Source organism: Benincasa hispida, chromosome 9 (assembly GCF_027475165.1).
Source record: "Benincasa hispida cultivar pf3 chromosome 9, pf3_genome.v1.1, whole genome shotgun sequence".
NCBI lineage: Eukaryota > Viridiplantae > Streptophyta > Magnoliopsida > Cucurbitales > Cucurbitaceae > Benincasa > Benincasa hispida.
The window spans coordinates 79962973-79979845 of record NC_143486.1 but is presented as its reverse complement, the minus strand read 5'-3'; the positions used below and the strand labels follow the sequence as shown (position 1 = coordinate 79979845).

The 16873-nt window shown below is 36.0% G+C and overlaps 1 protein-coding gene and 1 long non-coding RNA gene across 7 annotated transcripts; both read left to right on the top strand.

Annotated features, from left to right (window-relative positions):
- The first annotated feature begins 1349 nt into the window (after positions 1 to 1349).
- Positions 1350 to 4856, top strand: LOC120085031 (Glutathione S-transferase family protein). 5 transcript variants are annotated; one of them, XM_090317253.1, is made up of 6 exons: positions 1356 to 1497; positions 1720 to 1757; positions 2101 to 2168; positions 2760 to 2844; positions 3103 to 3429; positions 4005 to 4856. In XM_090317253.1, the coding sequence occupies exons 5-6, from the start codon at positions 3221 to 3223 to the stop codon at positions 4597 to 4599; spliced, it is 804 nt and encodes a 267-aa protein (XP_090173379.1). In that variant the 5' UTR covers positions 1356 to 1497; positions 1720 to 1757; positions 2101 to 2168; positions 2760 to 2844; positions 3103 to 3220; the 3' UTR covers positions 4600 to 4856. The 5 variants fall into 5 exon arrangements, with proteins under 5 accessions (XP_038896784.1, XP_090173379.1, XP_038896785.1 ...); XM_039040857.2 differs by lacking the exon at positions 2101 to 2168; XM_039040855.2 differs by lacking the exon at positions 2760 to 2844.
- Positions 4857 to 6036: 1180 nt separating this feature from the next.
- On the top strand, positions 6037 to 7722 carry LOC120087324 (uncharacterized). 2 transcript variants are annotated; one of them, XR_016532323.1, is made up of 3 exons: positions 6037 to 6416; positions 6510 to 6582; positions 6658 to 7722. It is a non-coding gene; the product is annotated as an uncharacterized LOC120087324 (long non-coding RNA). The 2 variants fall into 2 exon arrangements; XR_005484484.2 differs by having other exon boundaries at positions 6081 to 6416; positions 6510 to 6658.
- The last annotated feature ends 9151 nt before the right edge of the window (positions 7723 to 16873 follow it).

The following is a 16873-nucleotide window of genomic DNA, read 5'->3' as shown; positions in this document are numbered from 1 at the left end:
GCTAGAACTTCGTGTGATCCTCTTTTTGCCACCTAAATTACTTAAATACTTAAACATATTTTTCAACTTAAATTGTTTAAGACTTATGCTCGTATAACTGTTGGCATCTTCCCTTGGAGTTTTTCCATCAATTAGCCTTATCTTTTGTCCTTAACGCATAGTAACTCACCCTTCCTTCATCAAAGTCCCATTTAGCCATCGCATAAGTCGGCCATCACCAACATATAGGGTGGCCGTTCACCCTCGATGCATGGCTTGCTAGGTATGCTTGCTCGGCCTACTAAGCATGGACGCACGACGCTGACCATCGACGCATAAGTGTGCTACCTAGGCGCTTGCGCACTTGGCCGCATAGGCGCGCTCGACCGCGTGGGCGTATCTCGCCGCATGGGCGTGCGCTTGGCATAAGGCATCGATGCATGGCTGCTCGGCAGACTCAACAGCACTCGACGCATAGGATGGGTGTCCGGCTTGCCCGTTTGACGCATTGGCAGGGCGCTCGGCATACATGCTTAACGCATGGGCTGCGCGCTTGGCCTCGGCGCATGGCCTGTGCGCTTGGCCTCGACGCATGGCCTGCGCGCCTAGCATGCTCACTCGACGCATGCCTCCAACGCATGCCCTGTTTGTGTCTGCATGCCTTGTATTTGTTGTATACAAGCCCTTGGCCATTTTTCAAGTCTTCTTCCTTCCATCCTCCATGCACTCTTGCGTTCAACATATTTAAGCCTCCCATATGCATTTGGTCTTTTGGTCACCTTTTTGGATAATTTAGTATTAATGTTTTCCACTATTTGCCCCAATATCCTTACTTAGGATTTTTCTTCTCTATTTAACCTCCCACTTTAGATTTAGTGTTAGGGTCTTATACCTTGCCTTTTATGTATGAAAGAAGAGCTGAGGAAAAGATCTGAATAAGAAGAACGTTTCAGATAAGAAATTCTAAATTTCTTGAGCATACTCTTTGTTCTATCTTTCTAGTTATTTTAGGAGAAATTAGAGTGTTTGACAACAACTCAAAATAGCTTTTCAATTGTATTTTAATAAATTTTTATCAAAAGTGTTTAAATAAATTGAGCTTTTTTATTTTTTTAAATTAATCCATACGGGCTCTTAGAATAATTTCTAATAATGAGTCCTATTAATTTACCTGATTCCTTTCTCAACTTAATAAACGATTCTTTTGCAATTAATTATATCATTGAAGAAATATAATTCTTTTTCCATTCCATTCTCGTTAAACAGACAAGGCCTCATTATTATTCTTACACAAATTAATTAATAATTAATTGTTATTTCGCTGTCACTAAATTTAGTAAGGAATGATATGAACAATGAGTATCCACTCCATATTTATACCAACAAGAGAACGACCTTTCCAAAATTTTCTCTCACTTTTGTGCTTCAAAAAGACCCCAACGATTCCTTTCGACCCTTTTTCTGTGCTTTATCCGAGTGCACAGCAGTAACCCAGTTGCGAATTTGAGGCCATCAATGGTAATTATTTGTCTTTTTTCCTTTTCCTTTCCCTTTTCGTTTCTCTTTTTTTATCCTCGTTCAGTTTTTAATGGTGGGTTTTAAGCTCTTTCTGCCTCGATTAAAGTGTAGAACGTCGTCTATTTTCCTTCTTCTTCACGTGCACCCCACGAATTTGAAAAGGGTTATATATCTTTATTGATTTTTTATTTATTCTCTTTTGCCTTTTTTTTTTTTTGGTAGTTCTTCAGCTGGATGGTTTCTGGGTCTCTGGCTTGAGGGTATGTGCCAATTGTTCTCTGTCTGTTTCGTTGTTTTTGTTAGATTTTGTTGATTTTGTTTGTGGGGTTTTTTCTTTTCCCCTTAATTCATAGTTTTTATGATTGCTATTTGAGTAACTGTTGGAATCTGACTATTGAGAAGTTCTTATCTCGGCTTTTATTTGCTTGATTTTGGGGTCTTCTGAAATTCATTTTTGATGTTCTTCTGTAATTTTTCGTTTTGGAACTTGCCTGCAACTTTTGCCTCTTTCTCCTGCTTTCACAGTACATTTGGGATTTTGCTTTTGAATAATGAGAAATTCTTTTGTAATTGTTGAAAATTGAGTAGAATGTATGATTTCAGTCACTCTGAATTGGTGCAACTTTCTGTAATTGCTTGAAATGCTGTGGAACTGAAGCTTGTACAATGAGGTAATAACCTTTGGGAAAATTAAAATGCAAATATGTGATTCTTGTGATTGTGACCTCCACCTAACACTCTTTACTTCTTTAACTAAAGTTAGATTGGTGATTTAGCGTGGTATTAGACCAGGGGTCTTATGTTTGAATCCTGTAATTTCACTCCCTCCCAAATTGATATTGGTTTCCACTCGTAAGACTTTCTACAAAATTTCAAGTCTACAAATGAATGAGAAGAGTGTTGAAGTGTTGATATAATTAAATTTACCGTAATCCAGCTTAAGCTTTTGGGTTTATTTTTTATTTGGTAGAAAGCTTATATTTTAAGTATCTGTTCCACTAACTGCTTTAAATTTTGTTGTTAACAATTAACATATTTGAAGAAAGTTTTGTCAGCCTTTAATGCTTTCGGTCAGTGATGTAATGGATATTTTCTTAATACCTTTTTGGGGTTTTCTCTATCGTGTATTTTATACGATCCTATTGTTGTAGATTACACTTAGTGGACGGAGCTCCTTACATTTAAACTATTTTTAAACTGTACTACTTGATTTGAGTTTTCATACTTAATGTACCAAAGTTAATAGGATTATATTATTACAGGAACTTGACCTTCTACAGGGTAGCTGTGAGTCTGTGACCATTAAATGGTTGTTTCTGTTCACATTGTACAATCAAAACTGAAAGAGTAATATGTTATTCTTATTGAAGAGTTCTGGTGTTGAATACTTTTTGAAAATTGACATCCTAGGTGGCATCCTCAGTCGAAAATTGATTCCAAGCTCTGGTTTTGCTTGCTTCTAAGTTCTAAATGTATCAGTTTCCTTTTTGTATATGGATTGGAACTTCATTGATCTACGACTCCATGAATTCCTCGTCTGATTTTCATTGTTTTTCTTTTTGTAAATCATGGTTGATGCCGATTATTCTGTTATGGTCATTGCAGGCTTTTAGCTTAAATCTTTTTCCCGTGGATCGGCGTGATTTCTTAAGCCATTATCCAATAGGCAGTTCCCAAGTTCTGTCTTGATTTCACAAATAACGCTGATGCTAGTAACTAAGCAATGCAGTTATATCATCATCCATACTCTTTGGACAGCCAGAAGGTGAGACTTGCCTTGGAAGAGCAAGGGATTGATTACACGTCGTATCATGTCAATCCCATCACAGCCAAGAACATGGACTCCTCATTCTTCAAGATCAACCCAAGTGCAAAACTTCCTGTCTTTCAAAATGGTTCCCACGTCATTTTTGATACAATCGAGATAATTCAGTATGTCTTGCTTCTTAGTCCTTTGTTCTTACTCTTTTAATGTGCAATTTCCATATGCTTCATGAGATTGGCTGGAATAGTTCACTTCGTTAGATTGACTCGAAAGGTTGTGATCGTATTGACACTCTTGAAACAAAATGAAAACAAGTGGATGAAATATAAATTACTTAGGTGTAGTTCTTTTTCTTGAACTATATTTTGTTTTTTAAGAACAAAAGTTATGTGAAACATATTTAGTTAATTTTTTTATAGTTTCTTCTAGTGGTATGTTTTTATCGGAACAATTGAAGATATCATCGAAGAATTGAACAATTGAAGACATTGTCACAAAAATCTTTCACAATTTTTTAAAACCATTTTAACATAGCTTAATTGACATAAAACTTGTACTATCGACCTCAATGTTAGAGGTTCGATTCTCTCACCCCGCATGTTCTAATAAAAAAAAAGACACTGTAAAACTAGCTGCTAAACACCACCTTAGTGACAATCTCTCTTCAATGGCCATTTCTTTTATGGAGTCTAAAACCCGGATGTATAGCTTTCTAATGTACGGATGTCAAAACTCTGTTCAGATATATAGAGAGAATTGCAGTTGTCTCCTCAGGGACGGATGATGTAATGCCGAGTAGCAGAGAAGTTGTTGAATGGATGCATAAGATACAAGAATGGAATTCAAAATTTTTCACTCTTGCCCACATCCCCGAGAAGTACCGTCTTACTGTCACCAGATTTATAAGACGAGTGGTGATCGCTCGGATGGCCGAAACTCCCGAAATGGCTGCTGCTTACCATCGTAAGCTCAGAGAAGCATACGAGACTGAAGACAAATTGAAAAACAAAACTGTTGTCAAACAAAGCACTGAACATCTAGTTGTTCTTCTTGATGAAATCGAATCAAAACTAGGTGAGACTTCTTACTTAGCAGGGGAAGAGTTTACCATGGCTGATGCCATGTTCATTCCAGTGCTGGCTCGACTCGTGCTGTTGAAGCTAGCCGATGAGTATATAGGCAGCAGACCAAACATTGCAGAGTATTGGATCTTGGTGCAGCAGAGGCCAAGCTACAAGAAGGTAATTGGGAAGTATTTCAATGGATGGAGAAAGCACAAAACACTTCTGAAAACTTGGTTCTTTGTTCATATCAGAACCTTGCTGAGGAGATACTGATGGAAAACGAATTATAAAGTCAAAAGTTTATTTATAATTTGTACATGAGGGAGAAGTTATAGGGGCTGAGGAGTGAAGTGTATGTATTTATTTCCATTTTTTGCCTCCTTTTTGTTATGTTTCATCAGTGTGTGTTGTATGTTTCATTTTTATTTCTTCTTGGACCGAGGATTGGAGGTTGAATCTTGTAATAAGTTGAATTACTGCTCCATTTACGATTTTTTTTTTCATAATTCACATAATATAACGTATTTAAATGTGTCGCACTTTTCATATTACAATTGATAGATTATATTTATGGACTAGTTGCATAAATGGAATTTAAATCCAAAATAATAGAATATGTAGTACAAAGATAAACTAATTACATATATAGAACAAAAAATGGTAAAAGACTAAAAAACCCACGTTTGACTACTATTTTGCACGCTACTTTCTGGTTTTCAGTAATAGCTTTCAATTTGAGAAGTATGCTATCAGTGGCTATCACTGATAACTGCTATCAGTGGTAGCTTTTCAATTTGAGAAGTGTGCTATCAGCTGTTATCCGTGATAGCTTTCAATTTGAGAAGTGTGTTACCAGTGACTATCACTGATAGCTGCTATCAATTGTAGTTTTTCGATTTGAGAAGTGTGGTATTAGTTGTTATTGATAGATGTCATCAGTAATAGCTTTCAATTTGAGAAATGTGCTATTAGTTGATATCGTTGATAGCTGCAATCAGTGACAACTTTCAATTTAAAAAATGTGCTATCAGTTGCTATGATTAATAGCTGCTATCAGTTGCTATCAGTTAATATCACTGATAGCTGCTATTAGTGATAGCAATTGATAGTTATTATCAGCGATAGCAATTGATAGTTGTTAATATCAATGATAGCTGTCAATTGCTATCATTGATAATTGTTATTAGTGATGCTGCTATTAGTTATAATTTTCAATTTGAGAAATGGGATATCAGTTGCTATTATTGACATGTTTCTATCAATGATAACCAAATAGTGACTATTGCTTATATGTTTCTATGAAAGGTAATGTTTTTATTTTATTGTGTTGTTTGAATTTCATATCATGTTCTACTTGTTTGTAAGTAGTCAAGGTCTTTTGATTAATTTGTTGATACATGTAATGTGTTTGTATGTCGTTATTGATACATATATGTATAAAATGACATCCTTCTACATTGATAGTCATAAAGTGTAACACCCTGTATTTTTTTAATGTAATTTTAATATTTTATTATTGGAGGGAATTTTTAGAATTTTGGATTTCCAGTGTAAGTGCAGGAATTTAGTTTTTTTTAACCTTGGAAATTGTTCAATTTGAAAACTTATGACAGGAATAAATTTTTTTTCGGGAAGAAAAGGTAGTTAATGAAATATAGTAGAATAAGGAAAAGAATAAAATAAAGGGTTTATTGTATTTCCTTATAAATTATTATTTTTATTATTATTATTATTTATAAAAACAACACTTCTCTTCTTCTTCCTTGAGCCACTCAAAAGCCCTAGCCGCCCCCTTTGTTTTCATTTCTCCAGCCGCCGTTGACGCAGCTTCGTTCGCCGCCTCCAGCCACCAGCGTTCCACCGACGTCGGTCCGAGCCGTCTCTGCCACCGCCAACCCAACCCGATTCCACTGCATCGTTGCAGAGCTCAGCCTCGTCCTCAGGATCCGCACGTCCGCCGCCGTCTCACTTTCGCTTCAGCTACAGACTCGCATGACCAGAAACGCAGCTTCGTTTGCTACTCGTCCAGCCCGTTGTCCGAGCCCAGCCACCTTCCTCCACTGTCATTCGTCAGATTTCGGCGAATGTTGGTAAGTTTTGGGTGAGGTCAGTTGAATTTCGAAGGTTTTGGGTTGCCCATTAAAATTGTAGATTTTCCGATACCGATTATATTTGGGATTTAGATCCAAGACTGGGGTACTTCGGAGTGCGCAACGTGTTGCCCAGCGGATTCGAGTTTTTTCGGCAAGTAGTTTGGTAAGCGTTATGATCCTTGTTGTTGGTTGTTGGGTACCCATTGATTATTGGACTAAAGGATGGTTTAATTTTAAGTATTCTTGAAGGTTCCAAGTCGTGATCCATTGATTTTAAAATCTGCTAAGAGGAGATTTTGGAGTCAAAATCTTGCGAGTATTTATGGAGCAAGTTTCGTTTTGGGTAAGTTAATTGGTGATCATTGGTTGCATTTTGTATGTTTGGATCTTGACTTCGAGGCATTAGCTTGGATTAATATCTGAACTTGACTTCGAGGTAAGTTATCTTACCACTGGAACTGTCCACGGGCCAGGATTTAGACGAGTACTGAATTGTTTAAATACACGCCTAAGCACTTGATCGTTAGTATGTGATGGTATGTGTTCATATGTTGACGTCTGATCTGCTAGTGTGAGGCATACTTGTATGTTGTAGAATTATGATGTAAGGTCTACATGAATGTTGTATAATGTGTTATTGAGGATTATGTGTATGTGATGGAGCCATGGTACCAAGGATTTCATGTATGTTTTAGAATTGTACGGTGTTGATTCTTTGAACGTTGAGATTGTGTGAATATCCTCGTTGATTAGTTAGATGCTCACCAGTTTTGTGTTTCCTTCGGGATTCACCAGTTTTGTGTTTCCTTCGGGATTCACCAGTTTTGTGTTTCCTTCAGGATTCACCAGTTTTGTGGTTCCTTTGGGATTCACCAGTTTTGTGGGCATACTTAACTACAATAGGATATGACTCAGTCTCTTGTTTGTTCCATTTGTTTATGTGCCATAGGTGGGTATCTAGAGGACATAGATTCCTAGCCTGACCCCAGTGGTAGGATTACTTACCGAGTATTTCATGCTCATTCTTTCCTATGTTGATGTTTCAAGTAAGGGTAGAGATGCACGGGTGATGGCGCAGCGAAATTCGTGACCGTGCCACTGGGACTAGATTTTACGCATCCACATCATGACATTTAGAGTCCTTATATTTTTCCGTTAATGTTTAGTTTTACTATTTTAAACTTATTATTAAGGATTATGTCTTTTGTATACTGTTAATAGTCTTTACGAATTATGGGTACCCTATTATTGTTTTTTTTTTTTTTACAATTGCATTTAATAAATGTCTTTTCAACTTCTCTTATTTTAATTAGCATTTATTAAAAATAACTCAGCGTCATTTTAAATTCTTTGCATGCATTTATTTTAGTAACGGCCTTACCTAAGTCCTAGAGGGTTGGGTCGTTACATAAAGCATATCATTGATAGCTACTGTCAGTGATATATTTCTATCCTTATCAATGTAAAGGATATCACTGATAGTTAGAGATGTCCAATTTCCCCATGTGGACGGGGTCCGTAGGGATTCCCCGATTAGGCAGGGAATGGGGGAGAGAGTGGGGGAAAAATTCACCATGAGCTAAATAAGGACGGGGATAGGGAATGCATTCCCCGTCCCCGCCCTTGATCCTGACCCCGCCCCGTTCTCCCGATTAACTTTTACATATTTATTTAGTATAGTTATCTAATGTTATGTTATTATTATTATATAAATATTACCTTTAGATTTTAAATTTGATTATTTATTGAGAAAGATAATAAATATGTTTAAATTTAGATTATATAGGTGAATAATTTGATTTATATTTATTTCTTTCTACTAAAAAATTAATTAGCTTTTTTAGGCCAAAATTTGAGTAATTTATCTTTAAATTCAAATTGTCATATAAAACTAACCATAATAAACAATTTAGTGATAAAGTTAATTATTTAATTAAAATTTCCTTACATTAGTGATTTAAATTAATTGGCATTTTACAAAAAAAAAGTAACGGGAAAAAATTCCCCGCGGGGAACCCGATCCCCGCAAATTCCTCGCAGGGAATCCCCGCCTCGATCCCCGTGGGGAATTTCACAGGGACGGGGAATGAAATGAGGAGCGGGGACGGGGATGGGGAATGACATCCTCGGCTCCACCCCGCCCCGTGGACATCTCTACTGATAGTATTTATGTATTATGTAATGTAGTATTTGAGATGAAATGACTCATCGAGATTGTTTGATTGTGCATAAAAGTTTTCATTGATAACATGATATCATATTATCACTGATAATATGGTATCCATGATAACATTTACCAGTGATACTACTGATAGATTTCATACTCTTAAAGTCTTATAAAAAAATAATAATAATAACTATTGGCTTGTTTGATAATGTTCTCATTTCTCATTTTTTGAGAAATAAACTTAGATAGCGGGATGTTGAGTTGAGCTAGAAGGATGGGCTAGCTTGGATGATGCAAAAGCATGTGGTTGCTTGCATGGTCTAGTTTAATAACTATTATCATTTCTTATTTCAAACTTTTAATAAATGTTTCTAAAAGTGGTGTAAAATTGAGGACTAAAAAAAGTAGTTTCTTTCAAATCCATTTTCATTTGCTATTTATATTTAACGTTCCGTTATAATAATCAAACTTGATGATTGGCTTGTTGGTGTTAAGTCACTTATGAGTTAGGCATTTTCAAGTCTTGGTTTGAAACTCGACAAGGAGATTGGGGAGATAGAAGGACAAGGTGGTGAAAGAAAAGAAAATAAAAAATAAAAATAAACCAAAGAAAAGAAAATAAAAAATAAAAATGAACCAAACAAAGAAGAAGAATACAATAAGAAGTGGTTCCAAATATGGACTTGTCCATCACCTTATACTGTGACAATAGTGGGGCAGTAGCCAACTCTAAAGAACCTTGCAGTCACAAACGAAGAAAGCATATTGAAAGGAAGTATCATCTGATATGGGAGATCATGCAAAGAGGAGATGTGATCGTCATAAAGATTGACTCAGAGCACAACATTGCTGATCCATTTACAAAGGCTCTCTCAGCTAAAGTGTTCGAGGGTCATCTAGAGAATCTAGATCTATGAGACATGTATTGTATAATCTAGGACAAGCGGGAGATGTGTAATGGGTATATGGATACCCTAGTTTATTATTTTTATTTAGCATTATCCTGCATTTTGGGTTTTGATATTATGTACAACCCACTGACTAAAGTTTTAGTTCAAGTGGGAGTTTGTTAGGTTTTATGCCTTACAACTCGTAGATAGTAAATGTTATTGATTGACCGCTATCAATAAAGAGTTATAGATGTTGATTCAATAAATGTTATTGTTTGTGTTGCTTGTCTTTTTTTGTCTTAATAACCTCAAATCCAATAAACTAACATCCAAAGTTGCCTTATGAGTCTTGAACTGTATTTGGAGACATACATGGATCAATGTTCAAGATACAGTCTGAAGAGTCTATAATATAAAGATAAGGTTATGTACCTTATCCTGATAACACTATGGATACGACCCACTTTGTATTTAATACAAACACAATGATCTAACGCGTTCGTGTAGTTGACATGCGAGTGGAGGTATCATATTGAAGGAAATCGAACACGAGGATTTCCATGAGCAGCGGAAAGATCATTCCAAATTACAATCATATATGAACTTTACAAATTACAGTCATAAATAGAAACTACGGTTATGCATTCACTACAGAAATTACAGCATGATAATTCAAATGATCAAGAAGAAATCTACACACATTTGTAGACTCATCGCCAAGCTTTTTGATCACAAATGCTCGAACGCTAGTCCAACATGACCACTATAAAGCATGAACACCGCATACTCAATCTCAGGGATTGCCTCGGTCACAAACACCCCAACAACACAAATGACCTCCACAGAACCTCGACGATGTCGAGTTGAGTATGACATCACCAAGAAGGCTACCTTGGTATTCTTAGTGAGAATCCAGAGGATAGGCTCTGTGTGGACTTGGTTTGAGGTAGAAGACGGAGGAAACAATAATTGTGTAAATGATTAAGCAAGTGGGAGAAGGCTGAACCTATCATATAGGTCGATGCCCAATCGTTTAGCAAAAGCTAAGCGATCGTCTAGCAAAAACTAAGCGATCGTTTAGCTCATCGCTTAGCTGCATGTCTGTCGCCTACAAACACTACACGATCGTTTAGCTCGCTCCAAGTTGTCGCTTAGTAAATCCCATTTACTTGACAACTTCCGTCCCGTGAGATTATTTTTCGAGAGAGAATTCACAAAATCTCAAACTACAACATTACTAAAATTAGGAAAACAATTTTTCTTTTATCTCACGGTTAACATGAAACCACCAATAACCTTCACTCAATTGGTTATTAGAGAAAAAGATTTAATTATCCAATAATTAATATTATTATAAATATAAATGATAACTAACTTATCATACTATATTTATAACCTATAGTTTTAATATTCATCTTATGAAACATATAAATCATAGCTCTTTTTCTATTTCATGGTACTTAATGTAAATATCTTTTACATTAATCCTCCACTAGATGTATCTCATACATAAAATTGATCATATCATATATAATCGAATTACCTCTTGTCAATTTAAACATTTCAAATCAACACTAAGAACTGATCCTCAACTGAATCCATTGAGCTACTAAGAAGACCTTATGGACCTGTAGCTCGAAGCTTCAACAGTACGTGAATAACTGAATAAACTCTTTAGTCAAAGGATCTACCATCCGTTAACTGCCAGATACTCTGCTAAAGACCGACAGCTGAACTCTCCTTACTACAGATATATTATGTGTCCATCTTAACCAATTAGTAGTGTGACAATCCTTTACAGATCGCTCGTATGTATAGCTCGGCCAATAACTGTTATGCCCCTGTAGTTACATCTAACTCCTTAAGTACCACTGATCTCTCTCATGAACATAAGTCATAGTTCTACTATGATTGAGTCCTCTCTTCCAAAGAAAAGCTGTGGCCACTTTATTCAAGCCCCGGAATCAGCCCTTAAGGGAGCAATCTCTCTAATTATCCCTGCTTCGGGAAATGAGTGAATTCCATCTTGTAGATTGAGTTCCCAGGTCCCAGTTTAGACAAGTCCCCAAAAAGGTAGGCATGTTGAGTTGACAATCTGGCCACTCTCACCCATACTAATCAAAGGACCGCCCTCAAAGGCAGAAGTTCCCAAAACACTCAAGATTGAGGTCGTGTCACCTATGGTCGTTTAGGTGAGATGTAAGTCTCTAGTATCAACGATGTTATATATAGAGTCTAGTCATCTCGTGGTCCGATCTTATACAAACTCTTTGTATAGGACACCTCTGCTCGCACGTCTCTACATGAATGGTCAGGATCTAACATCTGTAGTAGTTTACAACACTTGCAGGGCCGTATCCATAGTATCACCAGGATCAGGTATCCAACCTTATTCCTTATACTACATACCTATTTAGGTTATCACTTAAGGCATGATCCACTTGTATATCACATATACATACTTAAGTTCACATAAGATAACCAAGGAGTTTTGTTTATTGGATATGAGTAAATGCCAGAATGAAATAACATTTATTTTATTCATAAAAAACTGTGTATCATTACAAACAATGAGACTCTAGGAGAATTAGGACACCAATCCCAACATCTATGCAATGGGTTTGCATAAGATTGGACCGCGAAATAGTAACCACTAGATGTAACACCATTAACAAGTTAGGTTCTTATTTCAATAGGATGACCTAGGTAACTTAATCTTAATCCTAAATATATTATGAACTCCTGTTCACGAGGGATTGTCCTTTGATTTATATGGATGAGGGTGGCTAGTTTTCCGACCCAATATGCCTACCATTTTTGGGACAAGATCGAGAGGGGAGCTGGGAACATAATAATACAAGATGGAATTGACTTCTTTCTGTTTTAAGGGTAAGTAGATAAGTGTTCCCTTAAGTGGTGTCTCGAGGACTTGAACAAAGGACCCTCATTAGCTTGAGAGGGCTTTCTGTTTATTAGTTGGACCATAAATATGTTGTTCATTAGAGAAGCACTAGTACTTAAGGAATCAGAGGTAACCCAAGGGTAAAATGATAATTTGACCCAGTTGGAGTTACGAACAATCGTGAAGGACTAACTTGCTGTTATTGGTCTATATTCATGGACACATAAATATATCTATAGTGAGAAGAATGCAATTGTAGGTCTTTAGTGAAGTGTACCCATAATTAAGGAATATTGGTTAACTTGGTGAATGAGTTTAGCCAATTAATCTCATATCGTTGGAGCTTCTAATCTACAGGTCCACCAGGTCTTCTTGTTAGCTTACTAGAAGATATTTAAGACGGGTGATTTGAATTGTTCAAATTAATTTGAGGAAACCATATATTAATATGATTAATATAATTGATTATGGATATGATCTATAATTCAAATTAAATTGAAAAGTAATATTGGAATAAGATTCAATTAATTAATTCAAGATGATTAGATTCACAAAGAATTAATTAATAGAGAGGTATTGCATATATACATACGATGTTTATGATAATTATATATATACACATTAAATTGGATTTAATGTATAAATATTTATTTAATTGATGTGAAAATTAAATTAAATAAGTGCTATTTAATTGTGCTAATTAATTAAATAAGCATTAATTAATTAATTAATTGTGGAAAAGGAAAATAGAAAAAGATAAGGAAGAGTTTGGTCCTTCTCTATATAAAGACCTCCCTATGGCCCTTTTGGGACACACTAACAATACACAACACATAAGTGTTATTGTTCAAAATTTTTCCCAAGCCATAAAGAAAATCCTCTCTACTCTCCAAAACCTTTTTCCCCTCTCTCTTTCCCAAATGTTGGATACCATCTATCCCTCTATGTCACACACTCTCACATCCTCACTCCCTCAGTTTGGAAGGAGGCGTGAAGACGGCAAATCCTACCCTTTTGTGATCTCTACTATCCCCTTATCCTTGTATACTAGATAATTTTTACAACACGATGTGTTTAATTTCAAGTTAAATAGATTGTTTACAACTTTCTATACTAACTAGATTTACAGCATAATTGTGACTTTGAGTAATTTTCTATTGTCGTAGAATCCAGGGTTTCGCTTCGCTAGAGTGAAAAATCCTAACTTCAAGTGGCGCTTCCAGAACGTCCTCTTCCGCTATTTGGGGGGGATAAACATTGGAAAACGTGAGCTAAAAGCTCAGTGAGTGGAGCATTTAAGAAAATAGGTTTTTCTTTTAGTAATTCATTTTGAAATAATTTCACAGGCAAAAAATATGAATAACGTCAAGAAATAAGATATAACCACCCCAACCTGACCGCTGAGATACCATAAGCATGATCATGTATTTTCCAAGTAGTCCAATCCAGACTAAGAAACCTGTGTAAGGAAACAATCCCAGTACTCAATATAGTCTACCAAATGTGCACATATCGACAAATCCCCGTTAGACGTGCTCGAGAGACGCTAACATTTATCTAGGGTACAATTCTAGTTTCCCGTCCAATCCTTGTAAACATGCTATCAAGAAAATGCAAAGTTACACAATCATTCACGTAAAACAACGGAAACTTAGTAACTTAACTTCGAAAGGACACATTCCTGATCATGCTAGCCTCATCAACCCATACATACATACATACATCCATCCATGCATGCATACATACATACATACATACAAACATACGTACATACATACATACATACATTATATATATATATATCAAAACATATATGTATATAGAATCAATTGACACAATTGAAAATATAACCACTCACAGTTCACCCACAAAAGTTCTTATTTCCTGAGTTTTTCCCGCTTTCCTAGTTTCTTCCTGATTCCAAACATATGTTAATCCCATAATTAACTTGGAATCTTATATTCTAGGGTTAAAACAATTTTAACATACTTTTTAGGCCTTAGCCCTATCTTACAAACTCCAACAGGCTATAAATTATACCCTAGGACAACCCAAGACTACTGTTGGCATAAGGGATCATTTTCTTTAGGCTAATTGCTGCATTGACCCTTCTTCATCACCAACAAGCTTGATCAACGCATAGCCATACTACCATTAATGCATGGTAGTACCATTAACGCAACCCCCCTCCAAAGTTCCTCACTTCTCTCCAACTTCCTTTCTTTTTAAGTCTCCTTGAAGGTATTTGAGTTGTGAAGTGAAATGAAGTCTCCTCGGGTATTTATAGGCATTCCAAGTTGATCCTTTTCACCATTTCTATGCTCCAACACATGACACCTTGCTTGTAGGGCAAGTTCATGTGTTAACCTCATACAAGGTCCAACACATCCTCCTTGACACCTCCTCTTTGCATGCAAAGCTTAAGTGTCGTCATCAAACCTAGGCCAACGCATAACCCCTTTTTAGGTGTCATTCCGCTCTTCTTCATGTCTTGCTATGCGTCCACCTCATCCTTGGCTTGGTTAAGACTTCGCTTTTTGTTGAGCCACGTACCTCATATTGTTGTCAATTCGACCTTGCTTGCCTAGTTACCATGTTAACGCATACCTACCCTAGGTTGGGCACATGGTGGCTTTATCCACCCTCCTCCATGTGTCCAACATCTTTGTGCGCCCATGATGGTGTTTCCAACGCATGCTCCCTTAGGTTTGGATGTATGGTTCCTCGACCTGGCTCTTAATCCACTCATATCCCCCTCTTAGATCTTAAGCAAGAGTATGCGCCTAACTTCCTTCAAGCATGCGACCAACTCCATTAAGCATACGCCCAACTAGGGTTATTGGCTTCCTTGGTGTAATTCTTTCCCAAGGTGTGTCTTATGCTTCCATCTTGTTCCTTTTAAAGTCCAAAGACGCTTACAATGTTGGGTTGTATCGAGCTATAGTGGTGTGACTCGGTAGTTAATGAATATTGATTAATTCGGTCCAAAGAGTTTTAGCCAATTAATCTCAAATCGTTGAAACTCATGATCTATATGTTCATAAGGTCCCTCTACTAGCTCGTAAAATATGAACACCTTGGATTAGTAAATTGAATGAATTTGAAATGATTTCAATTTGAAGTATTCAAATTGTATTTAATGTTTCAATTTGAAATGTTCAAATTATAAATTAGGGTTTGAATTTAAATTGTTCAATTTCAAATTAGGGTTTGTATAATTATATACAATATAATTAATGTTTAAATTTTCAAATTTAAATGAAATTGGAGAGTTTAAATATCGATTGAAATATTGATTACTTGAATAGGATTCATTATAAATTATGCGTTTGATTAATTTAATATTTGATATTAAATTATTATTTAATTAATTAAATTTGTTTAAATAATTAAAACCAAATTAATTTTCCATTTATATTCTATTTGAGAAATTGATTTTTGTTTTTTGAATTTAATTAATTTTGAATTCATTAAGATTAAAATAAAAAATTGAAAAATAATTCAATTTAATTGAGTTAGTAGAATTATCCACAATTTGGTGGATTAATTCCTAATTCAACACCTAGCCACAACTTGCAAGTCAAAAATTGAAGTGACATTGACCAATGCCTCAGTGCTTGCATGAAGATGATACATAAAACTCTAAAGAATTGCTGATAAAAAAAAGAGAGTTACTGAAAAATGAGTTTTCTGTAGAGAAAGATGTTCTTCACCTAAAATCCATTTTATTCCCTTCACAAATTCACTTCAATCTTGAGTTCCACCACTCAAATTCAAGGTTGAGATTAGTAGAGAAGATCTTTTAATGGTTCACTGAATATTTGGAGCTGAGAATTCGTGAGGAGTAACTTGGATTGGATGAATTCTTCAAAGGTATGTGTTTTATGAAACCCTCTTATGAAAAATATGTTTTGCAAGATTTTAGAACTCAAATTAAATGTAATTAAAGTGCTTATTGATTCTGTTTGCTTCCGTTGTATGCTTCTACATCGCATCATACAAGGCCTCCCCATGCACCAACCCTAGGTCCTATATGCCCATCTCTCCCTCATGCGCCCATCTCTCTTCTTTTTTCTTCTTCCTTGGTTTCTATTTTCTTCCTCAATCTATAGCCCACTTCCCCAACTCCAAGAATTAGCCATATGTCCTTGTCCTACTTTTCCTTCAAGACATGTGTCCATATGGCCCTTAATGCGCTCAAAACTTCACCTATGCACCCAACCTTTCTCTTTTTAGGGTTTCCTCCACTTATGGTGTCTTATGTTGTCCAACATTCAGCCAAATTTTCTCCCTTGAATCTCCTATACACCCACCACTCCTTCCCCATGTGTTAATTTCAACTTTTCTCCTTTGGTGGTACATAGTTCAACACATGATCCTCCAACACAACCACTTCTTTCCTTAGGTTTCCACTTGATCCAAAACTTCTCACCATAACACCTTCTATGTGCCTAACATTCTCATGGTATGCACCCATCTTGTCAATTTTTACCCT